The sequence below is a fragment of the Anolis sagrei genome, chromosome 4 (assembly GCF_037176765.1).
Source record: "Anolis sagrei isolate rAnoSag1 chromosome 4, rAnoSag1.mat, whole genome shotgun sequence".
Taxonomy (NCBI): Eukaryota; Metazoa; Chordata; class Lepidosauria; order Squamata; family Dactyloidae; genus Anolis; species Anolis sagrei.
In genome coordinates, this window is record NC_090024.1 from 112,491,179 (window position 1) to 112,517,054 (window position 25,876).

The 25,876-nt window shown below is 42.1% G+C and overlaps 2 protein-coding genes across 3 annotated transcripts in view; both read right to left on the reverse strand.

Annotated features, from left to right (window-relative positions):
* Positions 1 to 1,966, reverse strand: part of KIF14 (kinesin family member 14) — a 59,618-nt gene extending 57,652 nt beyond the window's left edge. The window contains exon 1 of the mRNA XM_060774574.2: positions 1,888 to 1,966. The gene's annotated coding sequence lies outside the window, so the exon portion shown is untranslated. The remainder of the gene's footprint in view (positions 1 to 1,887) is intronic.
* A 2,894-nt stretch (positions 1,967 to 4,860) lies between these two features.
* On the reverse strand, positions 4,861 to 25,294 carry DDX59 (DEAD-box helicase 59). 2 transcript variants are annotated; one of them, XM_060774575.2, is made up of 8 exons: positions 25,162 to 25,294; positions 21,401 to 22,203; positions 17,771 to 17,938; positions 14,821 to 14,910; positions 13,636 to 13,887; positions 11,617 to 11,769; positions 8,123 to 8,251; positions 4,861 to 5,232 (listed from the first exon to the last, which is right to left on the reverse strand). In XM_060774575.2, exons 2-8 carry the CDS (start codon positions 22,190 to 22,192, stop codon positions 4,966 to 4,968), a joined length of 1,851 nt encoding a protein of 616 aa, XP_060630558.2. In that variant the 5' UTR covers positions 22,193 to 22,203; positions 25,162 to 25,294; the 3' UTR covers positions 4,861 to 4,965. The 2 variants fall into 2 exon arrangements, with proteins under 2 accessions (XP_060630558.2, XP_060630559.2); XM_060774576.2 differs by having other exon boundaries at positions 25,126 to 25,294.
* Between the last annotated feature and the right edge of the window lie 582 nt (positions 25,295 to 25,876).

The following is a 25,876-nucleotide window of genomic DNA, read 5'->3' on the forward strand; positions in this document are numbered from 1 at the left end:
TGAGTATGCATGCCCAGTGTGGAACACATCTCACCACACTAAAACAGTGGATGTAGCTCTTAATGAGACATGCTGCATTATCAGGGGGTGTCTGCGCTCTACACCACTAAAGAAATTACACTGTTTAGCCGGTATTGCACCACCTGGCATCCGCCGGGAAGTAGCAGCCAATAGTGAACGGACCAAGGCAGTGACATCTCCAGCTCATCCCCTGTTTGGATATCAGCCAGCATGTCAACGACTTAAATCAATAAATAGTTTTCAAATGCTACATTCAGCAAAGGACAAGAGGGATCCTCTCACTTCTGCAGGAGTCTCTACCATGTAGCATGCAGCTGTGGACAAGTCGACATAGGGACCACCAAACGCAGCATTGCCCAAACACGAATCAAGGAACATGAAAGGCACTGCAGACTACTTCAACCAGAGAAGTCAGCCATAGCACAGCACCTGATGAACCAACCTGGACACAGCGTATTATTGGAGAACACAGAAATGCTGGATCACTCCAACAACCACCATGTCAGACTACACAGAGAAGCCATTGAAATACACAAGCATGTGGACAATTTCAACAGAAAGGAGGAAACCATGAAAATGAACAAAATCTGGCTACCAGTATTAAAAAAAACTCTAAAATTACAGCAGCACAACAACAGAGAGGAAACGAACAAGGACAGCTAATCACCTCTCAACAAAAGTTTGCTCTAGGCACTGTCAGGTCATTATATGCTAATCAAGGTGGTCAGTTGAAACATTCACACCTAGCTCCAGCAGACAAGAGTCCTTTGTCTCATCCTGGTCATTCCACAGATATATAAACCCTTCTTCCTAGTTCCAACAGACCTCACTACCGCTGAGGATGCTTGCCATAGAGGCAGGTGAAACGTCAGGAGAGAATGCCTCTGGACCATGGCCATACAGCCCGGAAAAACCTACAACAATCCAGTGATTCCGGCCATGAAAGCCTTCGACAATACAGTTTTCTAAGATCTACCAAGACACTCACTGGAACACCCCAGCAAGCAAGAGTCCAAAAGTGGCAGGCTCAAACCCAGAACCTCAACAATGGCTGATACCAAATGAGAGACTCATTCCTGGGCACACAGAAAACTGGGCGACTTGGAAGGCGCTGAACAGACTGTGCTCTGGCACCACGAGATGCAGAGCCAACCTTAAGAAATGGGGCTACAAAGTGGAATCCACAACATGCGTGTGTGGAAAAGAGCAAACTACAGACCATCTGCTGCGATGCGACCTGAGCCCTGCTACATGCACAATGGAGGACCTTCTTATAGTAACACCAGAGGCACTCCAAGTGGCCAGATACTGATCAAAGGACATTTAATTAACTACCAAGCTTGCAAACTTTGTGTTTTGTTTGTTTGTTTGTTTAAAAATGCAATGCAACTGTTTGGTCTGCTCCTGAAACGATAAATAAATATGTAAAGTGATCCTGGGAAGTCACTCTCTCTCAGCCTCAGAGGGAGGCAAAGGCAAACCCTTCTGGACAAATCTGGCCATGAAAATGGAGACCCCTTCTATACTGCCATGTAATCCAGATTATCAAAGCAAATAACCCACATGATCTGCTTTGTACTGGATTATATGAGTCTACACTGCCATAAAATCCAGTTCGAAGCAGATAATTTGAATTGTATCTGACAGTGTAGAAGGGGCCACAGTCCCTATTAACCCCAGCCAGCATAGCCAATGTAGGAGACTGTGGCCTTCAATGTGCCCAGCCTTGAATTACAAGGAAGCAAGGAAGGCATCAGAAAGGAGGCTTGGATTGCTCCACAACAAGATCCCCCCCCCCCCAATAAAAAATAAATGGTTCATTCCACAAAAGGGGAGGGAAGTGACCCCTCCCGCACTGAGACTTACCTATCCTCAAATAATCAACCAACAGACCTAAACCGCAGAAGCATCTCCAGCTCTCCGTTCGAATACGCCGCCGCCGCCTCTTATTGGCCGTGACTGTTGATGACGACAGCCGTGAGGCAAAGAGTGGTGTGACAACTATGATGTTTGGAGCTACACCTCCGGTTCCCAAGCGGAAGCGCCTGCAAGCCAGCAATGCAAGGCAGGGCAAAGAGATAAAATCAGACTGCAATAGATGACTTTCCATGGAAGCACACCTTGATCGAAAAGAGATGAAGGGTGGAAGAAGCTAAGCTTGTCCTTAAATGTGTGTGTGTGTGTGTGCCTTTACCTCCTATTGTATGCAACTGCCCTATATCCCAGGATCTGATCCCAGATTATCTGGCAATGTAGACTCATATAATCCAGTTCAAAAAAAATATAATCTGGAATCAGATCCTGGGATATAGGGCTGTGTAGATCCAGCCTAAGGGCCCTTCCCCACAGCCCTATATCCCAGAATATCTGCTTTGAACTGGATTATCTAAGACCACACTCAGATAATGTGCTGGAATATTATATACTTTATACTTCTTGAGTATTTTTTTTCCTTACATAGATTATTTTGTGTATTTTGACATCCAACAAGTATTCTGGGATAGTTTATAGTTATATAGGGCTGGGTAGAAGGGCCCCAAGTCTCTTTGTGTATATATATTGGCCTTGTTTATAAACCAAGAATAGGGTTTAGGACCATAGAATCATAGAGTTGGAAGAGACCCCATGGGCCATCCAGTCCAATCCCCTGCCAAGAACAGGAATATTGTATTCAAATCACCCCCGACAGATGGCCATCTAGCCTCTGTTTAAAAGCTTCCAAAAAAGGAGCCTCCACCACACTCCGGGGCAGAGAGTTCCACTGCTGAACGGCTCTCACGGTCAGGAAGTTCTTCCTAATGTTCAGATGGAATCTCCTCTCTTGTAGTTTGAAGCCATTGTTCCACATCCTGGTCTCCAGGGCAGCAAAAAGCAAGCTTGCTCCCTCCTCCCTGTGGCTTCCTCTCACATATTTATACATGGCTATCATATCTCCTCTCAGCCTTCTCTTCTTCAGGCTAAACATGCCCAGCTCCTTAAGCCGCTCCTCATAGGGCTTGTTCTCCAGACCCTTGATCGTTTTAGTCGCCCTCCTCTGGACACATTCCAGCTTGTCAATATCTCTCTTCAATTGTGGTGCCCAGAATTGGACACAATATTCCAGGTGTGGTCTAACCAAAGCGGAATAGAGGGGTAGCATGACTTCCCTATATCTAGACACTATGCTCCTATTGATGCAGGCCAAAATCCCATTGGCTTTTTTTGCCGCCACATCACATTGTTGGCTCATGTTTAACTTGTTGTCCACGAGGACTCCAAGATCTTTTTCACACGTACTGCTCTCGAGCCAGGCATTGTCCCCCATTCTGTATCTTTGCAATCTTTTATGTTAAGGTACCACACTCACACTGAGCCAGGAATAACTCAACCCTGATTGTAATGTTTTAAACTCTGATTTGAAGACTTAGGGCCCTTCCACACAGCCCTATATCTCAGGATATCTAGGAAGGAAATCCCACATTATCTGCGCATGGACTCAGATAACCCAGTTCAAAGCAGATATTGTGGGATTTTCTGCCTTGATATTCTGGGATATAGGGCTGTCTGGAAGGGAGCTTATATGTGAGTCTTTTTTTCTTATACAAAGCCCAAATATTGATAAAACTTGTGGGTTTAATTCCTCAAAGGAAGAAAGACATGTATCACCAATGCAAAGGAAAAACAAGAAGGGTGGCTGTCTTCTGCTGTGAAACACAAAACTGTGGCATATTAGAGACTAATATTTTTGTGGCAAGACATTCCATAGACAGATTATCTGTCTTGCTGTTCTAGGTTATATGGCTGTGTAGAAAGGCCCTTAGACTTAGCTACAGAGTCCTAATAGAGATACTTATTTAATCCATCCTCTCATAGTAATATGGGAATCAGATTCAGGGAGTACTTTAGATTTCTCAAGGACCACATCCATACTGCCATATAATCCTATTTCTGAATCCAGATTATCTGCTTTGAATTGGACTACATGGCAGTGTAGACTCACATAATCCAGTTCAAAGAAAATGCTGTAATCTGGATTCAGAAACTTGATTATATGGAAGCGCAGATCCAGCCTAAGGGAACTCTAGCCACCTCAGTAAACTACAAATCCCAACAGATATGGCCATTGAGGTGGCATCCAATTGCTATAGTGGTCTGGTTTAACTGCAGAAATGTACCCTCATATCTGTTTCTAGCATTGGGCCAGTTTGACTGCTTCTCATTTCATGTTGGAACAAATATGAGGCATCCACTGCCTTAACTAAAATAACAGAACTATCCATTTATTATTATTTGTGGGATCCTGAGCAACACTTAATTTAAAGTCCACACTTTCTTGATTCATGTTGCACAGGAACCCATCAATTTTCGAGCTTCCATACACCATCTGTTGTTCATAGGGCAGTGCATATATTAAATGTATTGTCGAAGGCTTTCATGGCCGGAATTACTGGGTTATTGTAGGTTTTTTCAGGCTATATGGCCATGGTCTAGAGGCATTCTCTCCTGACGTTTCGCCTGCATCTATGGCAAGCATCCTCAGAGGTAGTGAGGTCTCTGAGGATGCTTGCCATAGATGCAGGTGAAACATCTAGAGAGAATGCCTCTAGACCATGGCCATATAGCCCGAAAAAACCTACAATAACCCAGTGCATGTATTTAACCTGAAATATATTTTGCATCCAAAATACAAAGCATCTGATAATAAATCTTACTAAGCAAACTCCAGTAAATCTCCAGCCCATGGAATAAAGCAGAAGATTAAAATTCCAAGGTGTGAATATGAGAAATCATGTGATTTTGTACACAATTGAACTGAAGATTTCTGACATCCTACTGAATCATGGAATCAAATCAATGGGATTTGAAAGGGATTATTTTTAATTAGATTGTGGCCAAAGAATTATGAAGTACAAGTTGAAAAAGACTTTCCATTTACAAATGTGATATTTACACAAAGAGTACAGCTCATTGCTTCTGAAACGTGCTTTTGTCGTGTTTTCGGATAATGTCCATAAGGTTGTCGCCAGTCACAAGTCCCTTCTGAGACTCTTTACTCCTCTGCTGTTCTTTCCTCTTTTGGTCATGAAGATATGGAGAGTTTAATAACTGGGGAGGGAGGATGGTGCCCGTGGGTTTCACTCGCTTCACAACATCCCAGAACAGTTTCTTGCTGTTGTTGTTAATAAAGGTAATGGCCGTTCCGCTGTGACCGAGCCGACCTGCTCTTCCAACCTGAGAAATTAAAAGCAACAAACATTCACACCTAGCTCCAGCAGACAAGAGTCCTTTGTCCCACCCTGGTCTTTCCACAGATATATAAACCCATTTTCCTAGTTCCAACAGACATCACTACCTCTGAGGATGCTTGCTATAGATGCAGGTGAAACATCAGGAGAGAATGCCTCTAGAACATGGCCATATAGCCTGAAAAACCTACAACAACCCAAAAGCAACAATGCTTAAGGAATTCAGAGTTCGAAGGAGTGTGAGAATAGCTAAATAGTAAAATTGAGAAAATGCCTTAGCTGGGTATATTATTTACAATGGAACCCATTCATCATAGTTACATCTGAAAATGTCAACCCTTCACAAAACTACCACTGTATCTTGGGCAGCACCAAACCAAACATGACGTCTCAGCAATTACAAGATTGTAAGCCCATCTTTGAATCTCAAAACTGATTTACAAGGTGTCAAATATTTCCTGTATACATGAAACTGATTTAAAGGCTCAAGACTAACCCTCATTTAGGATAATTCCACCAAAATATAGCAGAGTACCTGGAGTAAACTTCATAACCAGCGGAAATGTACATGTGGTGAGAAGGGATAGCCTTCTAATCTTTAGGATGGCTCATGTTTACAGGGTCAAAACTTTGGGTTCAAAAATATTTATTAAAGTAAAAAAGAAATGCATTCTTGATAGAAAAGTCTTGGAGCTAACTAGTTTACTAAATCTCATCTTCTAAAGAAGGTAAAAGGTAAAAAAAAAAGTCCATGCAGCTACATTTTGCCTCTGTAGGCAAAATGTAGCTGCATGGACTTTTTTTTTTTTACATTTTACCTTTTTTTTACCTTTTTGCTTACAGAGGCAAAATGCTTCCTCATATGAATAAAGAAAAGCAGAAGAAGAATGATGGAAACCGTATGGCCTTCCCAGGGCAGTTCAAATTTAAACAGGAAGTTCCCTCACAGAATTACATTACTACGTCATCAAAGGGGGAGGAAGTAGCAGTAAAGGCAAAGCCCTTTAGGAAACATGCAGAGGAATGTGGGGAAGGAATCCCTGAGCTTAGCCCTGCCTCTAGTCTAGCTACTCATTGAGAACTGGAAACTTGATGACGCAAAGACTTGTGTAGTCCATGGATGAAACCCAACATTTTCCATCTTTTTATGTTAAGACCCAATTAGGAAATTACATTTATAACCCAGGAACAAAAATCGTATTGCATAGTGTTATTTACAGATTTGATTAATACTGTATACCCTTTCTGAGAATCTCTATATTTGTTGTGACTCAGCTGGAACCACAGAGTGCCTCTGATGAGGATGATGGGATTCAGGTTGACAATCTGGTTCAAAATGTCCCTGTTATAGTCAATGAGGAACAGGGTGTGGAAGTTCAGTTTCCCACAGCAAGAAATGAGTTTGTTGATACTGAAACTAGCCAGGTGCAGGTGCAAATTGACTCAGAAAAGGAGGACAGTTCTCAGCCTGATAATGAGCAGGAAGGCACTAACGAACAGACTGACCTTGACGAAATGGGAACCTTAGATCGTGCTGACCGTTTGGAATTCAGAGTTCGAAGGAGTGTGAGAATAGCTAACAAGAAGGAGGTCAGAGGCCAAAGAAACACCTTCATGTTTTGCAAAGGGTATTAATCTGTGTGTTTGGGACCAAACCTTTGTCAGAGCAACTTTTCGTTTAACCAAGAAACTTGCATTTTGCTTGTCTGGAATATCTTGCAGTTCTTGTGTTCATGGTCTCAGGACTCAGTCATGTTCTCATCGGATTTTGCTTTGCTGGTGCCTTTTTGGATCATGCTTCAAAGTGTTGTTTTGTATTGATCTTTTTAGAACATTACTTTTGCTTTTAAGAACTTTTTATCTTTTACTTTTTAATAAACTATAAAGACTTCTGGCAGTGTGCAGTTTGGTGTTTTCAGCAAGGTGAACCTATTCTGAGGTACGACAATATTCCCCAATGTGATTCTATAAGGCCAACTTTCGCTGGACCATAAAGGCATGCTGGAGGACCTAGTAAAAAAAAGATAAAGGTATTCCCCTGACATTAAGTCCAGTCATGTCTGATTCTGGGGTATGGTGCTCATCTCCATTTCTAAGCCGAAGAACCAGCGTTGTCCGTAGACACCTCCAAGGTCATGTGGCCGGCATGACTGCATGGAGCGCCGTTACCTTCCCGCCGGAGCGGTACCTATTGATCTACTCACATTTGCATGTTTTCGAACTGCTAGGTTGGCAGAAGCTAGGGCTGACAGCGGAAGCTCACGCCGCTCCCCGGAATCGAACCTGCGACCTTTCGATCAATAAGCTCAGCAGGTCAGTGCTTTAACCCACTGTGCCACCGGGGGACCTAGAGATCCCTAAAAAGGTGTTGTCAGGTTTACCAAAATCTCTTTTCCACTTTTGCAGGGTCCTATGAACCTAACACCATGAAATCGGAGGACCTACTGTATTTGCTATGCCAAAGTGATTTAATGTTTTCTCACAAAAGGGTATGCAATATAGTCTGTATCATCATAAACACAAATATTCAATATATCTGAATTAGTCTTGACTAATAAGTGTTAGTTAGTGTTCCATGTGAGAATGTAGTGCCAAACTACAAAAGGAAGAAAAACTCTTGATACAAAACAAATATTTCTACTTTTATCCAGCTTGGGCAAGTCGCATTTTCATAAATATGCTGAAAGCCGACACATGCACAAAAATCAGCTTCATTATTATTCTAAAAGATCACACATTTAAACATTTGTCAGGCATTGTCCCAGATTCAGGGGAGGCCCAAAGCACTGGAGAAAAACCCACAAGACTAGCCTTTCAGTGGTAAAACTATACTATAGAAACACCCAATAATAATGAAAACACAGATGTATATTTACCTGATGTACGTATTCATCCATACTAGATGGCATGTCAAAATTTACCACCAGCTTAACGTTGACAAGGTCAAGTCCACGTCCAAGGATTCCTGTGCTTACGACAACTTCATACTTTTCTTGGAATAGACCCTAATTCAAGGAACAAATATATAACATTTCAAGTAAGAGCTGCTTGACTGCAAGATATAAGAAATGAGGGTTTCAATAACCATTTTCAACTGCTAGGGACAGGAAAGCAAAAGCTTACGTCTTATATCAGAGCATTCCAAACATTCCATGTTGCTGGCACAGTTTTTAGACATGCATCATTTCATAAGACAGTAATCCAGTTTCACTAGCAAACCAGAGGTTAAACCAACCCCTTATATAAGATATAGACAAATATATAAATTGTAATAATGAAACATATGAGGACACAACATATATCACAAAAACATCATATCTTTCATTGATGTTTTTGAAAAAATGTATTATTTATTGAGTCTTTCACATAGACTCAGAGGTTTCCCGTTAAGTTCGCACAACACACTGAACTGTCACAACACATAGTTTGGGAAGCTCTGTGTTATGTAATTTTCTGACGTTTCAAATCAAACCTAAGAAAAAGACACAGAAAAGTTACGAACAAGCTAGCAATATCGCCTGATCACATCTGGAAACAAAAGCAACAAAAGGCGAGTAAGAAAAGAGTATCACTCCTTAGTATTTTAAGATAACTTCTTCCTAATTATATTCTCTGAATTCAAGTTCCGGAAAAGCACTTTTCTAACCAGCACTTGAAATGCTTGCTTGTGTTTTAAAACAGCCAAGAATAAACCAAATCAAGATGAAAGCAAAACATATAAAAATTCAGGAGAACCCAGTGTAGTCATGAGGGATAGTGGACAAAAAGGGATCCACTCATAATACTAAAACTGGGGTTATTCCATTGAAGCCAAATTAGCTATTCCAGGCAAATAAAAGAAAGCAGTTATCCACACAAAAAAAATACAGTTTTCTATCTCAAGATGCACTATTGCGACCAACTTGCTTTCAAAAAGTATTAGACAAAGTAATGGATAATTTCTGTTGTTATTTTAAGCCTTAAAGTCAGCTTTGCTTTACAATAACCATAGGAATGAGAGGCCTCCAAGAGACCCTGTTATTACTTCAGTTAACTACCAGTCACAGTGGCTATATATTATCTTTTTTTCTCAAAGACATTATGCTTCCAAATCCCAGTTGCTGGGGAACAAGAACAGGAGAGTACTATTTATGTCCCTACGAGCGCCCCACACACATCTGTTTAGCCATTGCACAAAAAAAAGGACAGCTCAACTAAATAGAAGGCTTTGTCTAATGCAGAATGTCTCTTTTTATATTCATCACCTAACTTTTTAAACATCTACTCTGCATACAGGGAGGCAGCTATCGTAGGCATAAGATTTTGGAGGCATTAAGTTGTTATTTATTGATCTTGCTATTACTGTATTACTGTATTTTACTGCCACATTGGGAAGAAGTACCTCTGGGACCAAGTCGCTCGAATTATATGGCAGCAGAAAGAGCATGTTACAACTACATTTCATGGGAATGATGAAGGTCAGAGGGGAGAGCTTTTCAGCATCTCGGAGAATAGACCAGTGTTTCTCAACCTGGGGGTCGGGACCCCTGAGGGGGTCAAGAGGTGGTTGCCATTGGGTCGCCAAAGACTTTCAGAAAGCACAGTATTTTCTGTTGATCATGAGGGTTCTGTGTGGGAAGTGTGCCCCAATTCTGTCATTGGTGGGGTTCAGAATGCTCTTTAATTGTAGGTGGATTATACATCTCACCGACTACAACTCCCAAATGTCAAGGTCTATTTCCCCAAACTCCACCAGTGCCCACATTTGGGCATATGAGTATTTGTGTCAAGTTTGAGCCACATCCATCATTGTTTGAGTCCACAGTGCTCTCTGGATGTAGGTGAACTACAACTCCAAAACTCAAGGTCAATGCCTACCAAGCCCTTCCTGTATCCTCTGTTGGTCATGGGAGTTCTGTGTGCCAAGTTTGGTTCAATTCCATCACTGGTGGAGTTCAGAATGCTCTTTGATTGTTGGTGAACTATAAAATCCCAGCAACTACAACTCCCAAATGACAAAATCAATCCTCCCCAACCCCACCAGTACTCAGATGTGGGTATATCGAATATTTGTGCCAAAATTGGTCCAGGGAATGAAAATACATCCTGCATATCGAATGTTTACATTACAATTCATAGCAAAATTACAGTTATGAAGTAGCAACGAAAATTTTATGGTTGGGGGTCACCACAACATGAAGAACTCTATTAAGGGGTCACGGTATTGGGAAGTTTGAGAAACATTGGAATAGACTGATATATTGACCCTACAGTATCCTCCCAGGATATGAAGCAAAGATGAGCTCTGAAATTATGCAGGAAGGCAGACAACAAATAATAACTTTGCCAAAAGAACCTACAAAGTTCAGCACTGCTTTTAGTCAAACCTTCTCACAGCACCAATTGAGAAAGATAAGTTTTATAAAATATTGATGCTTGAAATAAATGTTAAGAGTTACGAAGACCATGACAAAATGTGCATGAGCAATATCAAATGCATATGTAGTAGTCCTTATCTGAGGTCTATATGACCAGCACAGAATATTTTTAGGACTTCACATTCACGAGGATGCTTCCCAGACTCCTTCTACATTGACATATAATCTAGATTATTAAAGTAGATAATCTACATTTTCTTCTCTGAACTGGATGATATGAGTCTACACTCTCATATAATTCAAAGCAGATAATCTGGATTTTATATGGCAGCGTAGAAGGAGCCTCAGAGTCTGCTATCAATGTAGGTATAACATCATCTAGGTGGCCCTAGGTAGGCACACAAAATTGCATTTCTATCATTTCTAGCAAAACATTAATGACAGAAGTCAACATGGGGAAATGTCAGCTATTGGCAAATAGAGTTTATTAGGCTAACTAAAACAGATCCCAGCATATTATTATTATTATTATTATTATTATTATTATTTTACTGTCACAAAAACACCATATGTCACAGCAAATGAGATATATATGCTGGATTTCGTATCACAAAATCACAAGTCAAACACTTCCCAAGTGTCTAGGACTGTGTGATGATGATTATTATTATTAATATTATTATGCTATTTCTAACCCATCTCTCCTCATGACTCAAGGCAAGTTACAGAATAAATAAACACATAAACATTGTAAAAACTACACATGTACACATATTAAAAGGTATTTCTATAAAATACATACTGAAAAACACAGAACAGATATAACAATATTTAATATCTATTTTGTACCAACAATAGGCTTGCATGGAACAGTATGGTCATAGACTGATTCAGTAGTTGCAGTCCTGAAACTCAGTAAAGATCACGCTGTCATTCAGAAATGTGGAAAAGAACACAAATAATTAAGGATACAAACCACTGAGGAAATGGCTGCGGCCAAAATGTCTACAAACCTGTAATATGGTCGTTCTTTCTGTCTGTGATTTATCGGCATGCATGGATATTGTTTCTAAGCCTGTGATTTTATGAACAGCATCACTCAGAAGATCTGCACCCAGTTTACACTCCACAAATACCAGTATTGGTGGCTTGAAAAGTTTCTTATCCTAAGCAAAGGGAAACACCTTAAGTTATTCTTGCTTATAGAGACAGACAATGATTGCCCAAAGCAGTTACAGCTCATTTTATCTTCCACAGCATCCCATCATCCCAATGAAAGAGTAATGATTTTATAAAAGCCAAGTGGGCATATTACGTTTTGCAGTTATATATTTGAAACCATAACTTATGAGATGCACATTCAAATACAGGTTTCAACATATTTTATTATATCTTTAGGAGCCCCCGGTGGGGCAGTGGGTTAAACCCCTGTGCCAGCAGGACTGAAGACTGACAGGTTGCAGGTTCAAATCCAGGGAGAGGTGGATGAGCTCCCTCTATCAGCTCCAGCTCCTCATGCGGGGACATGAGAGAAGCCTCCCACAAGGATGATAAAAACATCAAATCAACCGGGCTTCCCCTGGGCAACGTCCTTGCAGACGGCCAATTCTCTCACACCAGAAGCAACTTGCAGTTTCTCAAGTCGCTCCTGACATGAAAAAAAAACCCGAATAGAAGAATGATAAAAGAAAGACAAGGAAGACTTAGGCCATTAATATAAAAGCTTTTCAGCATCACTTGCTCAAAAATACTATATATGTGATTTTGTACTATATGTTAGCATGAGGCCATGCATTAGTGATAGGCCACATGTTTTGTCTGGATATTCTAAGACTCAATCACTATCATTTCCAGATAAGAGATGAAAAAGACAGTTGCTTGTCATTATTATAATACTGAACTAGATGGGATGATGGTGTAACAGGCCCCTTCTACATTGCCATATAATCCAGATTATCAAAGCAGATAATTGACATCTGCTTTGAACTGGATTATGTGAGTCTACACTGCCAGATAATCCAGTTCAAAGCAGATAATCTGGATTTTATATGGCAAAGTAGAAGGGGCCACAGAAATCAGTAACACTAAACAATAGGCTGTTTCTATCTGTGTTACAGTTAGCAGAAATGTTTATCAAAGTGGATTGCAATTATTATTATTATTATTATTATTATTATTATTATTATTTCCAGTATTTATATTCCGCCCTTCTCACCCCGCAGGGGACTCAGGGCGGATTACAGTGTACACATATATGGCAAACATTCAATGCCAATTTGACATACAACATAAACAGACATACACAGGGGAGCTGCCACTTTCATCGTCCATCTGCGACACTGATGAAGTACTTCCGCATTCCCCACATGCTTTTGCTGGAGTCTTTTTTATGGCCTCATGAATTAGTTAAATTAGCCTCCCCACACAAGGTGGTACCTAATTTTCCTACTTGACAGATGCAACTGTCTTTCGGGTTGCAAAGGTCGACTACAGGCTACACAATTGGTTGGAAGCCCACTCCAACCTGGGCTGGCTTCGAACTCATGACCTTTTGGTCAGAGTGATCTTAATGCAGCTGACACTCAGCCAACTGTGCCACAATCCCGTAGCTGTGATGGTGGTGGTGGTATTTATGTCCCACTTCTCCTCTCCTAAAGGAGAATTAGCTCCCTTCTATATTGTCATATAATCCAGATTATCAAAGCAGATACTCCACATTATTTGCTTTGAACTGGATTATATGAGTCTAAACGGCTATATAATTCAGTTCAAATCAAAAAATCTGGATTTTATATGGCAGTCTAGAAGGGGCCTCAAAGTGGCTAACACTAAAAAGCATAAAATATTTCAATTAAAATCCAAAGCATAGAAACATAAAAATAGAATTAAATAGATGCATTTATATCTTTGCAATACAGGAGTCCCATTGTAAACAAACAGACCAATTATATTTCTCAGCTTCACACCACATCTCCAAATGTCCATGATTTGTAGAGGCAAAACTTGAGGGAACTCTTTCCACAGATACTCACATTTAAAATTTCAAACAGTTTCTTCTTTTTTGAAGGTTCCTCCACCCACAGAATAATCTGGCGGACATTGGAACATGGCTGGTTCTTCTCCCCAATGGTTATTTTCACAGGGTTTTGGAGAAGCCGATTTGCCAACTGCTCGATACCAAAAGGCATTGTGGCCGACACCAAAATGGATTGATGGTCTCTGGGGATATTCTCCAAAATATCTAGAACTTGCTGCTGGAAACCCATCTTCAACATAGTGTCGGCCTATTTAAACAAAGAGAAAAATGAATTCGTTGGCATCAGGTTTTAATATGATGTGCCTGGCTGAGAAAATATTGCTCTGAGCAATGCTGTTTAAGGTCCCATCTACAGTCATGTTGAAGGCCCCATCTACATCGCCATATAATCCAGTCTCTGAATCCAAATTATCAGATCTGAACTGGATTATATGGCAGTGTAGACTCATATAATTCAGTTCAAAGCAGATAATTTGGATTCAGAAACTGGATCATATTATTATTATTATTATTATTATTTGTACCCCGCTAACATCTCCCGAAGGATTCGGTGCGGCTTACAATGGCCAAGGCCCTCAATAAAACAACAGCATAACAAATACAACAATAAAACTCATAAGCAAACCAATAAACATTAAACCAATAAAACATTAAAACAATAACATCATGACACATTTAAAACTAAGGGCCGGGCCAAATGTAATGAATAAAATTAAAATTGCTGGACATGACAGGTGAAATGTAAGGATTTTAGGGTAGGTGCAATGTGCAGGCAATCTTAAATCTCTAATAAAGTGCGTTTGGGACATGATGCTGGGAGTTTCCTATTCTGGAAAGGCACACTGGAACAGCCAGGTCTTCAAGCTCTTCCTAAACACTGCCAACGTTGGGGCTTGTCTGATGTCCTTGGGGAGAGAGTTCCAGAGTCAGGGGGCTACCACAGAGAAGGCCCTGTCCCTCGTCCCCACCAAACGCGCTTGCGACGCAGGTGGAATCGTGAGCAGGGCCTCTCCAGATGAACGAAGGGATCATGTGGGTTCATATACGGAGATGCGGTCACGCAGGGGCTACCACAGAGAAGGCCCTGTCCCTCGTCACCACCAAACGCATATGGCAGCGTAGATCGTGCCTAAGAAACACCCACCCAACATTTTGTCTTCAAGACATAATACAGACTTACCTCATCCACTACAACTATTTTGATATTATGGAGTTCAACAGAACTTTGCTTTAGAATTTCTAGGAGCCTTCCGGGAGTTGCTATTATAACCTAATAGAAAAAGAGGGAGAAAACAACTTCATACAATAAATCAAAATTTCAAAATATTTAATTGATATAGTCAAATTCTTCCCTATGTTATCAAAACTCAGGCAAGCAGAGAAATAAAAGCCATTTAAGCAATGTAAATAAATTTGAATTCAAAACAATATGGAATAGTTTAAACAAATTAAAGGTATGTTAAACAACTAAACAAATGTAATTACAATCTTCCACAAGCAATGGAAGAGACAAGTTTCTTCAAGCAAATTGAAGTTGAATCCAGACAAGACAGAGGTCCTCCTGTTCAGTCGCAAGGCCGAACAGGGTATAAAGTCGCAACCTGTGCTAAACAGGGTTACACTCCCGTTGAAGGCACAGGTTCGCACCTTGGGAGTTCTCCTGGATTCATCACTGAGCCTGGAATCCCAGGTTGCAGCGGTGGCCAGGGGAGCTTTTGCACAATTAAAACTTGTGTGCCAGCTGCGCCCATACCTTGGGAAGTCAGACTTGGCCACGGTGGTCCATGCTCTCGTTACATCTAGGATAGACTACTGCAACGCACTCTACGTGGGGTTGCCTTTGAAGACTGCTCGGAAGCTTCAAATAGTCCAACGAGAGGCAGCCAGGTTAATAACTGGGGCGGCATACAGGGAGCATACAACTCCCATCTTACGTCAGCTCCACTGGCTGCCAGTTTGCTACCGGGCACAATTCAAAGTGCTGGCTTTGGCCTATAAAGCCCTGAACAGCCCCAGCCCAAATTACCTATTCGAATGCATCTCCCCCTATGAACCATTACGAAGATTAAGATCCTCAGGGGAGGCCCTGCTTTTCGTCCCGCCATTGTCACAGGCACGATTGGTGGGGACGAGAAACAGGGCCTTCTCGGTGATTGCTCCCCAGCTATGGAACTCCCTTCCTGGTGAGATCAGGTCGGCCCCCTCCCTTCTGTCCTTTAGAAGGATGGTAAAAACTTGGCTGTGGGACCAAACTTTCGGTACAGGGAAATGAAGTGGCAGTGGAAAAGATGACAGGGCCAATTGGATTTGATGCGTATGGCTAGGACGGTTTAAAATGATGTATCTTAATATTTTGATAAATGCTTTTTAATGGTTATGTATTGTATGTGAATTTGTGTCCTGGCATTGAATGTTTGCCGTGTATATGCTGTGCTCCACCCTGAGTCCCCTTCAGGGTGAGAATGGCAAAATATAAATGCTTTAAATAAATAAATAAATAAATAAATATTGTTTGCCTAGATTCAATAAAAGGCCTTAAAGAGTATTTTATTCTGAAAAGGCCCCTACTAGAAAAAGAGAGATGAGTTTTTCTACCTGAGAGTGTTGTTCTCTAGTTCTGCCAATCTGTTTTGATCCCAAAGCCGCCGCCACCCATATACAGGCAGTCCCCAAGTTACAAACATTCGATTTACAAACAACCCTTAGTTAAGAACGGGGGTGAGACAACAGGAAGTGAGAGAAATCTTCCTCTCAGAAAGGAAATTCACTCCTGGAAGAGTTATTATCATGGTGAAAAGGTGTCTCAGCTGAAGCTTTCTCACCAAGCCTCGTTTCCACAAAAAGTCAAATTTTTCAAAATCCACTTATCACAGGGGCAAAAAGTGTAGTGAAGTCTTCTAAAGAGAGCACAGAAAGCAAAGCAAACACCACAGGGGTGTTAACCATTCTCTATGCTATCCAAAGCTATATATGACTTGGCCACGGTAGTCCATGATCTGGTTACATCCCGTATAGACTACTGCAACGCTCTCTACGTGGGGTTGCCTTTGTAGACGGTCCAGAAGCTTCAACTAGTCCAATGAACAGCAGCCAGCTTGCTAACAGGAGCAGCGCTCAGGGAGCATACAACCTCCTTGTTGCACCAGCTCCCCTGGCGGGGACGAGAGACAGGGCCTTCTCAGTAGTTTGCTACCGGGCCCAATTCAAAGTGCTGGCTTTGGCCTATAAAGCCCTAAACGGTTCTGGCCCAACTTACCTGTCCGAACGTGTCTCCCCTTACGAACCATCAAGGACTCTAAGATAGTCTGGGGAGGCCCAGCTCTTGGTCCCGCCTTCGTCTCAAGTACGTTTGGCGGGGACGAGAGACAGGGCCTTCTCAGTGGTGGCCCCTCGGCTATGGAACACCCTCCCTGGGGAGATTAGAATCATAGAATCAAAGAGTTGGAAGAGACCTCATGAGCCATCCAGTCCAACCCCCTGTCAAGAAGCAGGAATATTGCATTCAAATCACCCCTGACAGATGGCCATCCAGCCTCTGTTTAAAAACTTCCAAACAAGGAGCCTCCACCACACTCCAGGGCAGAGAGATTAGATCTGCTCCCTCCCTCTTAATGTTTCGGAGGCAAGTTAAAACATGGCTGTTCGAGCAAGCGTTTACAAATGCAAAGTAGCTAATATAGGAAATCGAACAATTTGACAATGGAACTGGACAATGCTTGATAATAATGAGACGCTAATGATGTTGTTTTTATTGCTTTTGTGGTGTTTTATATTGTTTAATGTTTTAATCTGTATTATGTTTTCATATGTACAGATTTGTTGGAAACCAGTGTTGTCCGTAGACACCTCCAAGGTCATGTGGCCGGCATGACTGCGTTGAGCGCCGTTACCTTCCCGCCGGAGCGGTACCTATTGATCTACTCACATTTACATGTTTTCGAACTGCTAGGTTGGCAGAAGCTAGGGCTGACAGCGGAAGCTCACACCGCTCCCCGGAATCGAACCTGCGACCTTTCGATCAACAAGCTCAGCAGCTCAGTGCTTTAACCCAGTGCGCCACCGGGGACTCCAGCGAACACGTACACACATACAATTTTATGTTGTTCCAATATTCATGCAAAAAAAATCACCTTAACGTTCTGTTTCAGGCGATGAAGTTGAGGAGGTAAAGGCAATCCTCCAACTAGAAGGACCGTTCTCATGTTTGGTAGCCCAACCATGAGCTCTTTTGCCTGTTTCTCGATCTGGATAGCTAATTCTCTGGTTGGCGTCAGAATAAGAGCAGATGGTGCTTCTACCTAAAATAAGAAAAGAGTTACAAGTCACAATCCATTTTCGCAAAGAAAACTCTAATTAAAACATAAAGAGAACTGCTTAGTTCTCTTAGATCCCTTAGATCAGCTCAACAATTTTTATTTTCATCCAGAAGTAAGTAGGAATGACGTAGAACAATCAGAATGTGGCATTAGAGACTGGGAAGTGAGTGGGTGAACTCTTACAGAAATTGTATAAAGACCCATTCACACATCTAAATATGGGTTTCAGACATTAAAATGATTGTTGCAATGGATGGCATGGATGTTTGAATGAGTCATCAAAGAACTAGACCTTTTGTAGCAGTCAAAGAAATAATAAAACTGCATTTATACTTCACCCTATCTCTCCAAGGGGACTCAAAGTAAGTATAATATATTGTCGAAGGCTTTCATGGCTGGAATCACTAGGTTCTTGTGGGTTTTTTCGGGCTATAGAGCCATGTTCTAGAGGCATTTCTCCTGACGTTTCGCCTGCATCTATGGCAAGCATCCAGACTCAGGCAGGCCTTCAAATGCTAATGAAGGTGATCAGCTAAACATTCACACCTAACTGCAGCAGGGAAGAGCTCCTTGCCCCACCCCAGCCATTCCACAGATATATAAACCCATTTTCCTACTTCCAACAGACCTTCTCAACCTCTGAGGATGCTTGCCATAGATGCAGGCGAAACATCAGGAGAAATGCCTCTAGAACATGGCTCTATAGCCCGAAAAAACCCACAAGAACCTAAGTATAATATATTTATTTATTTACTTTATTTATATACCGCTTTTCTCAGTCCTCAGGCGACTCAAAGTGGTGAACAACATCGATACAAAACATCACGAGACAAGTATAGGACAATTAAAACAATTGTAACATAAATCATTAAACATCAGTATAACAATCATTAGCGCCTCAACAGTAAAATCACAATCCAGTCTCATCATCCATTATTCCGTATTCCTATGTTCAATTACACTGTTTAATCAAATGCTTGTGCGAACAGCCAGGTCTTCACTTTCCTCCGGAACGCCAGCAGGGAGGGGGCCGATCTGATATCTGCAGGCAGGGCGTTCCACAGCCGAGGGGCCACCACTGAGAAGGCCCTGTCTCTCGTCCCCGCCAAGTGCACCTGTGATGCAGGAGGGACAGAGAGCAGGGCCTCCCCATAGGAGGAGATGCGTTCAGAGAGGTAAGTAGGGCCAGAACCGTTTAGGGCTTTATAGGCTAATGCCAGCACTTTGAATTGTGCCCGGTAGCAAACTGGCAGCCAGTGGAGCTGGCGCAACAGAGGAGTAGTATGCTCCCTGAGTGCTGCTCCTGTTAGCAACCTGGCTGCCAAACGCTGGACCATTTGAAGCTTCCGAGCAGTCTTCAAATGCAACCCCACGTAGAGAGCGTTGCAGTAGTCTATACGGGATGTAACCAGAGCGTGGACTACCGTGGCCAAGTCAGACTTCCCAAGGTATGGGCGCAGCTGGCGCAGAAGTACTGCACAGTTAAATAGGAAATAATACTTTCAAACTAGGAACAGTTTTTTTTTTCAAAATTTGTTACATAGTGTTATCAGGGCCCTTCCACATAGCCCTATATCCCAAAATATCAAGGCAGAAAAGCCCATATTATCTGAGTGTTGACTCAGATAACCCAGTTCAAAGCAGATATTGTGGGATTTTTTGTCTTTATATTCTGGGATGTAGGGGTATTTAGAAGGGTCCTCACTCAGCATTTGCAAAGCTTGATACTCAAGCTTATTTTCCTTTTTGTGAAGTACAGCTGAAGCATTGTCCGTAAAATCCACTACAAACAATGTACATTGTTGCTAACAGATTTGTGTAAAAATGGGTGGCATTCAGAAATCTTTCACTGTTGACAATTTTGTGACCCCAACACTGAGCTAAGGGGACCCCATTTGGGGCCTGTATCCACAGTTTAAGAGGAAGTATTCTAATATTTCATAATATTCTACATCTAGGATAGACTACTGCAACGCACTCTACGTGGGGTTGCCTTTGAAGACTGCTCGGAAGCTTCAAATAGTCCAACGAGAGGCAGGTTAATAACTTGTGCAGCATACAGGGAGCATACAACTCCCATGTTACGCCAGCTCCACTGGCTGCCAGTTTGCTACTGGGCACAATTCAAAGTGCTGGCTTTGGCCTATAAAGCCCTAAACGGCTCCGGCCCAAATTACCTGTCCAAACGCATCTCCCCCTATGAACCATCGTGGAGATTAAGATCCTCCGGGGAGGACCTGCTTTCTGTCCCGCCATTGTCACAGGCACGATTGGTGGGGATGAGAGACAGGGCCTTCTCGGTGATTGCTCCCGGCTATGGAACTCCCTTCCTGGTGAGATCAGGTCGGCCCCCTCCCTCCTGTCCTTTAGAAGGATGGTAAAAACTTGGCTGTGGGACCAAGCTTTCGGGACAGGCCTTCGGATAAGCTGGCAGATGGACAAAGACAACCAATGACGACCAGAATAGGAAAGGACAATGACGATGCTAGATGGATTACGGATTATGAATTGGTGAACATTAACCACAAGATGATTTTATTGCTACTAGTATACTGTTTGATTGTTTTAGTTAGTAATAACTGTTGACATTATATGGTAAATTTGTGTATTGTATATTGTATTGTATTTTGTGAATTGTTAAGCATCGAATTGTGTCTTTTGTAAGCCGCCCTGAGTCCCCCCTAGGGGGTTGAGAAGGGCGGGGTAGAATAAATAAATAAATAAACCGGCAATAGGAAGATTACCAGGCCAATGATTTGACGCGGATGACTAGGGCAGTTTTAAATGGTGTATTTTAATATTTTGATAAATGTTTTTCATGTTTATGTATTGTATGTGAATTTGTGTCCCGGCATTGAATGTTTGCTGTGTATATGCTGTGCTCTACCCTGAGTCCCCTTCGGGGTGAGAAGGGCAGAATATAAATGTTTTAAATAAATAAAATAAAAAATAATCTTAACTGCTAGCTATGATCTCTTGTTTGAGAGATCCCTTTGCATTTCTTACTTTCAAAGCAATGGAATGAAAAGCAGAACTTCAAAGGAAAACAGCCACCAACCAACCAAAGGATCAATGTATTGTCAAAGGCTTTCATGGCTGGAATCCCTCAGTTGTTGTAGGTTTTTTGGGGCTATATGGCCATGTTCTAGAAGCATTCTCTCCTGATGTTTCACCTGCATCTATGACAAGCATCCTCAGAAGTTGTGAGGTCACAATCTCTGAGGATGCTCGGCATAGATGCAGGTGAAACGTCAGGAGAGAATGCTTCTAGAACATGGCCATATAGCCCAAAAAAACTACAACAACCCAACCAGAGAATCATTTCCCTAGAATTCTCAGTACAGCAAAAGATGAAATCCCATGGAGGATTTATTTCAGGAGCAACCTCCTTAAATGCCTTCACTGAAATGTGACACACAATTTCGACCTCTTCTTGAACTTTACCTCTCCCATGGCTTTAATTATAACAGGAAGCAGGAACGCAGCCGTTTTTCCTGAGCCCGTGTCGGCTGTGGCCACAATATCCCTGCCCAGTAATCCAACCGGAATCATTTGCATCTGAACCGGAGTTGGAACTTCATAGCCAGAGTTTTTTAAATTGGAGTTCAGAACATCAGGAAAGCCACAGTGTTCAAACTCTACTATAGGTCTTGCAATTCCTTGCCCTTGGACAACAATGCCCAGCTGCTGCTTTAAGTTGTCAATCTGCTCATCTTGAAGACTTGACACAAAGGCATTTTCTTCATACGCGTAAGGACCACTCGGAAAACTGGGGAGAGAGTCTGCTTTATTAGTAACAGCGAGTTCTAAGTTTTCTTTCTCCTCTCTGACACGTAAAAGGTGTTTGGCTTTACACTCCAAGCTGCAAACGTCTTCATCCGTCTTGTCGCAGATATACTCCCCATAGCGGCCACAGACCATACATACAGGTTCCCCAGGCTGTGGCCAGCGTTGGTTTTTACAGAACGATTTTATGGGCTCCTCCACAAGAGAACAGTTCTCTTCGTCGGCCTTTGCCGGAGACGATTCGGAGATCTGTGGCTCAGTGTGCCCTTCTACGGGTTTGAATACATTCGTTTCTGTAGCTGATACATCTCTTATATCCAACTTGGCATCTCTGAACTCTGTAACCTTTTCAAACAAGGACTCATCTGAAGAGGGCTTATTCTTTTTAGCTACGCAGGTCTCTGAATCAGCTGCACTCCGCTTGACTTTCAGAGATCTTGGAACAAACATTCTTCAGAAGCCTGTAATAAAAGCATACAGCAATTACCAGAAAACCTAAGGACAGATTCTCATCCATTCTTTCACTAACAGTTTCCGTTAATTAGATATTTCAGGTTACTGTGGATAGAATCTACATTTGATATATGTATTTTACTATATTATTATTATTATTGACACAAAAGCACAGTATGTCACAGCAAATGAGATCTATATGCTGGATTTCGTATCACAAAATCACAAGTTGGACACTTCCCAAGCGTCTAGGACTGTGTGATGTATTTTTGAATGATGCACACAGATCCAACCAAGTAAGGTGGCCTTTTGCAGTTATTATTATTATTATTATTATTATTATTATTATTATGTATGCATTTTATGTTGACATGTTTTGACTATGCTATAACCTGCTTCAAGCAAGGAGGAGAAGTAGGGAACAAATACAATTAATTATTATTTTATTATTCTACTTCCGGTCCCTTCTTGTTGGAAAAAAGGTCTCTCCTTTGCCTAAAATGGTCCAGGGGGGCTACAACATGGCACTATTCTCCCTCAAGTCCCTTAGGGGGCATTGGGGAGACATTTTAGAGACCCCATCTACACTGCCAAACCACTTTGAGTCGCCTAAGGGCTGAGAAAAGCGATATATATATATATTGTCGTGACAGGAGTGACTCCTGGTGTGAGATAATTGGCCTGCAAGGACGTTGCCCAGGGGATGCCTGGATGATTTTGATGTTTTTATCATCCTTGTGGGAGGCTTCTCTCATGTCCCCGCATTAGGAGCTGGAGCTGATAGAGAGAGCTCATCTGCCTCTCCTCGGATTTGAACCTGTGACCTGTCCGTCTTCAGTCCTGCCGGCACAGGGGTTTAACTCACTGCGCCACCGGGGGCTCCGGTATATAAATGAAGTAAATAAATAAATAAATTTTGATGAAAAACAAGTGGAGATAATTGCTTTTGCTTAGGAGAAAGCCAGCAGAATGAGTGTAGTCCCACAGGGGACTCAGGGCAGATTACAATGCATATAGGCATGGCAGACATTCAATGCCATTAGACATACAACATATATAAACAGACACAGAGGCAATTTACAATGTACTCCAAGAGTCTTGGATAGACCATTGTGGTCTCCAGTCGTTGTCTACCCCTTTTTAAAAGTCAAACGAAATGGTGGACGTCAATTAATCTAGCAGAAGCAAAGGATGTAATTTTATAATAGATTGTATGAAGTAACATCATTTTTATTTGCCTGATTGCCTCGCAATTCCGTTTCCAGTTAGCGAGCATTGGAAAAGTTTTTTCTATCCACTTCCTCCATGCCATGTATAACTAAGACCTCATCTACACTGCCATATGAAATCCAGATTATCTTATTTGAACTGGATTATCTGGCAGTGTGGACACATATAATCCAGTTCAAAGCAGATAATGTGGGCACACACATACAACATAGAATGTAATATGTTACAAGCATTTTAGAAGCCTAAAACAAATAACTTTTGCACAGATATTGTCTATATAACATGATTGAATTAAGTAGCAATGCAATATACATGAGGACACAGGGGCATGAGAGAAGTGGACACATCCACTGCATTTATACAGTGTGTCTACACTGTAAAAAAAATGCAGGTTGACACCATTTTAACTTCACTGGCTGAATGCCATGGAATTTGGTTACGGTTTTGGCCCAGTTTACTTGTCTGAACGCATCTCCCTCTACGTCCCGCCTCACAGTTTAAGATCATCCGGGGAGGCCCTGCTCTCGCTCCTGCCAACATCACAAATACGTCTGGTGGGGACAAGAGACAGAGCCTTCTTGGTTGTGGCCCCCGCCTGTGGAACTCGCTTCGCACCGAGGTAAGGTCAGCTTCGTCTTGCCTGTCTTTTAGGGAATAATTGAAGTCGTTGTTCTGCGACTAGTCTTTTGGACAGCAGGCATAAACAGCACTTTGGATATGGAATTCAACTGAAATGATGATATGGCTGTTAATACTGTTTTACTGTTTTAATTAATGTTTTATTTATTGTTTTAATTGTTGTGATATTGCTTTGTTATATGTGATGGCATCAAATTGTTGCCTAATGTATGCCGTCCTGAGTCCCCCTCCGGGGGTTGAGAAGGAACAGGGTAGAAATACTGGAAATAAATAAATAAATAAATAAATTGGAGTCTAGCAGAGAGAGCTAAAGGTCCCTTAAGAAACTACAACTGCCATGATTCCATAGCACTGAGCCATGGCAGATAAAGTGGCATCGAAGTGCATTAATTCCACTGTGTGGATGCTCTCTGTGACCCTGTCGATCAGGGCTTGAATTCCTGCTCAGTTCTGGAAAATCACTGAGTGGTCCTAGAGGAAGCATAGGCTGGATCTACACTGCCATATAACTCAGATTATCAAATCAGATAATCCACATTATCTGCATTGAACTGGATTATATGTATCTACATTGCTCCATAATCCAGTTCAAAACAGATAGTCTGGATTTTATATGACAGTGTAAAAGGGGCAACATACTCTCAGTCTCAAAGAAAGGGAAAAAAAACATGCTCTCTTTGAACAATTCGTGCCCAAAAAGCCCTGGGATAGATTCACCACAAGTCAGGCCCCTTCCACACAGCTCTTATATCCCAGGATCTGATCCCAGATTATCTCCTTATCCCAATGGAGACTCATATAATCCAGTTCAAAGCAGATAACTAGAGATAAGATCCTGGAATAGAAGGAGAGTGTAGAAGGGACCTCAGAAACTCTATCTGTGTATGACTCTATCCGGTGGTGCTCAACCTTTGAGCTTTCCAGGCTTTCGGACTTCAACTCCCAGAAGTCTTTGCCAGCTTGGCCAACTGTAAGGAATTCTGGGAGTTGAAGTCCAAAAGCCTGCAAGACCATAGGTTTGCGTTCAAAGAGCCTAGGATAAGGGAAGTGAGTGTTCATACCAGCATTAATGCGTCCCACCTTCCCGATCGCCTTACCGCGCTCCGGGTCCCCCAAACATCCGGGATTCCTCTCTCCAGGCGGCGGATGTAGCCTTCACTTCCGCCAGGGCCTCCTCACCATCTCTCTAGGCACGCAGTCGCATCATAGATTCCACCCTTTGCTCTTAGAGAGAGAGAGAGGGAGGGTTGACTGGTACATGCCTCACACTTCCGGCTCCGCTTCGATGCTGCTGAGCCAGAATGCAACTCCCCCCAGCTAAGGAAACTTTGGAGTTCACAGGGAACCCACAGGGAAAGCAATGTTTGGATGTTTCTGGCTGCCTTTTAAAAGTTCTAGGGTTGTTTTCATGCGAACGAAGTCCCATTTTCAAAAATGAAAATTGCAAAGGGAAAAACTGGTCAGGTTGTGAGATTTTCGGGCTGTATGGCCTGTAGCATTCTCTCCTGACATTTCGCCTACATCTTTGGCAGACATCCTCGGGGGTTTGTGCAGAGGTCTGTTGGCACTGAGGCATGTGGAAGGTATTATGGACCTGTGGAAGGTCCAGGGTGGGAGAAAAGAACACTTGTCTGTTTGAAGCAGGTGTGCATTAGCAAAGCTTGATGAGCATTGAGTAGCCTTGCAGCTGCAAAGTCAATCAGTGAGAGTATTTGCATAGAGGTCGCCTGGCTGTTGTTGCCTGGGGGACCCTTTGTTTGGGAGGTGTAAACTGGCCCTTGATTGCTTGCTGTGTTGAGTTCTGTTTCTGAC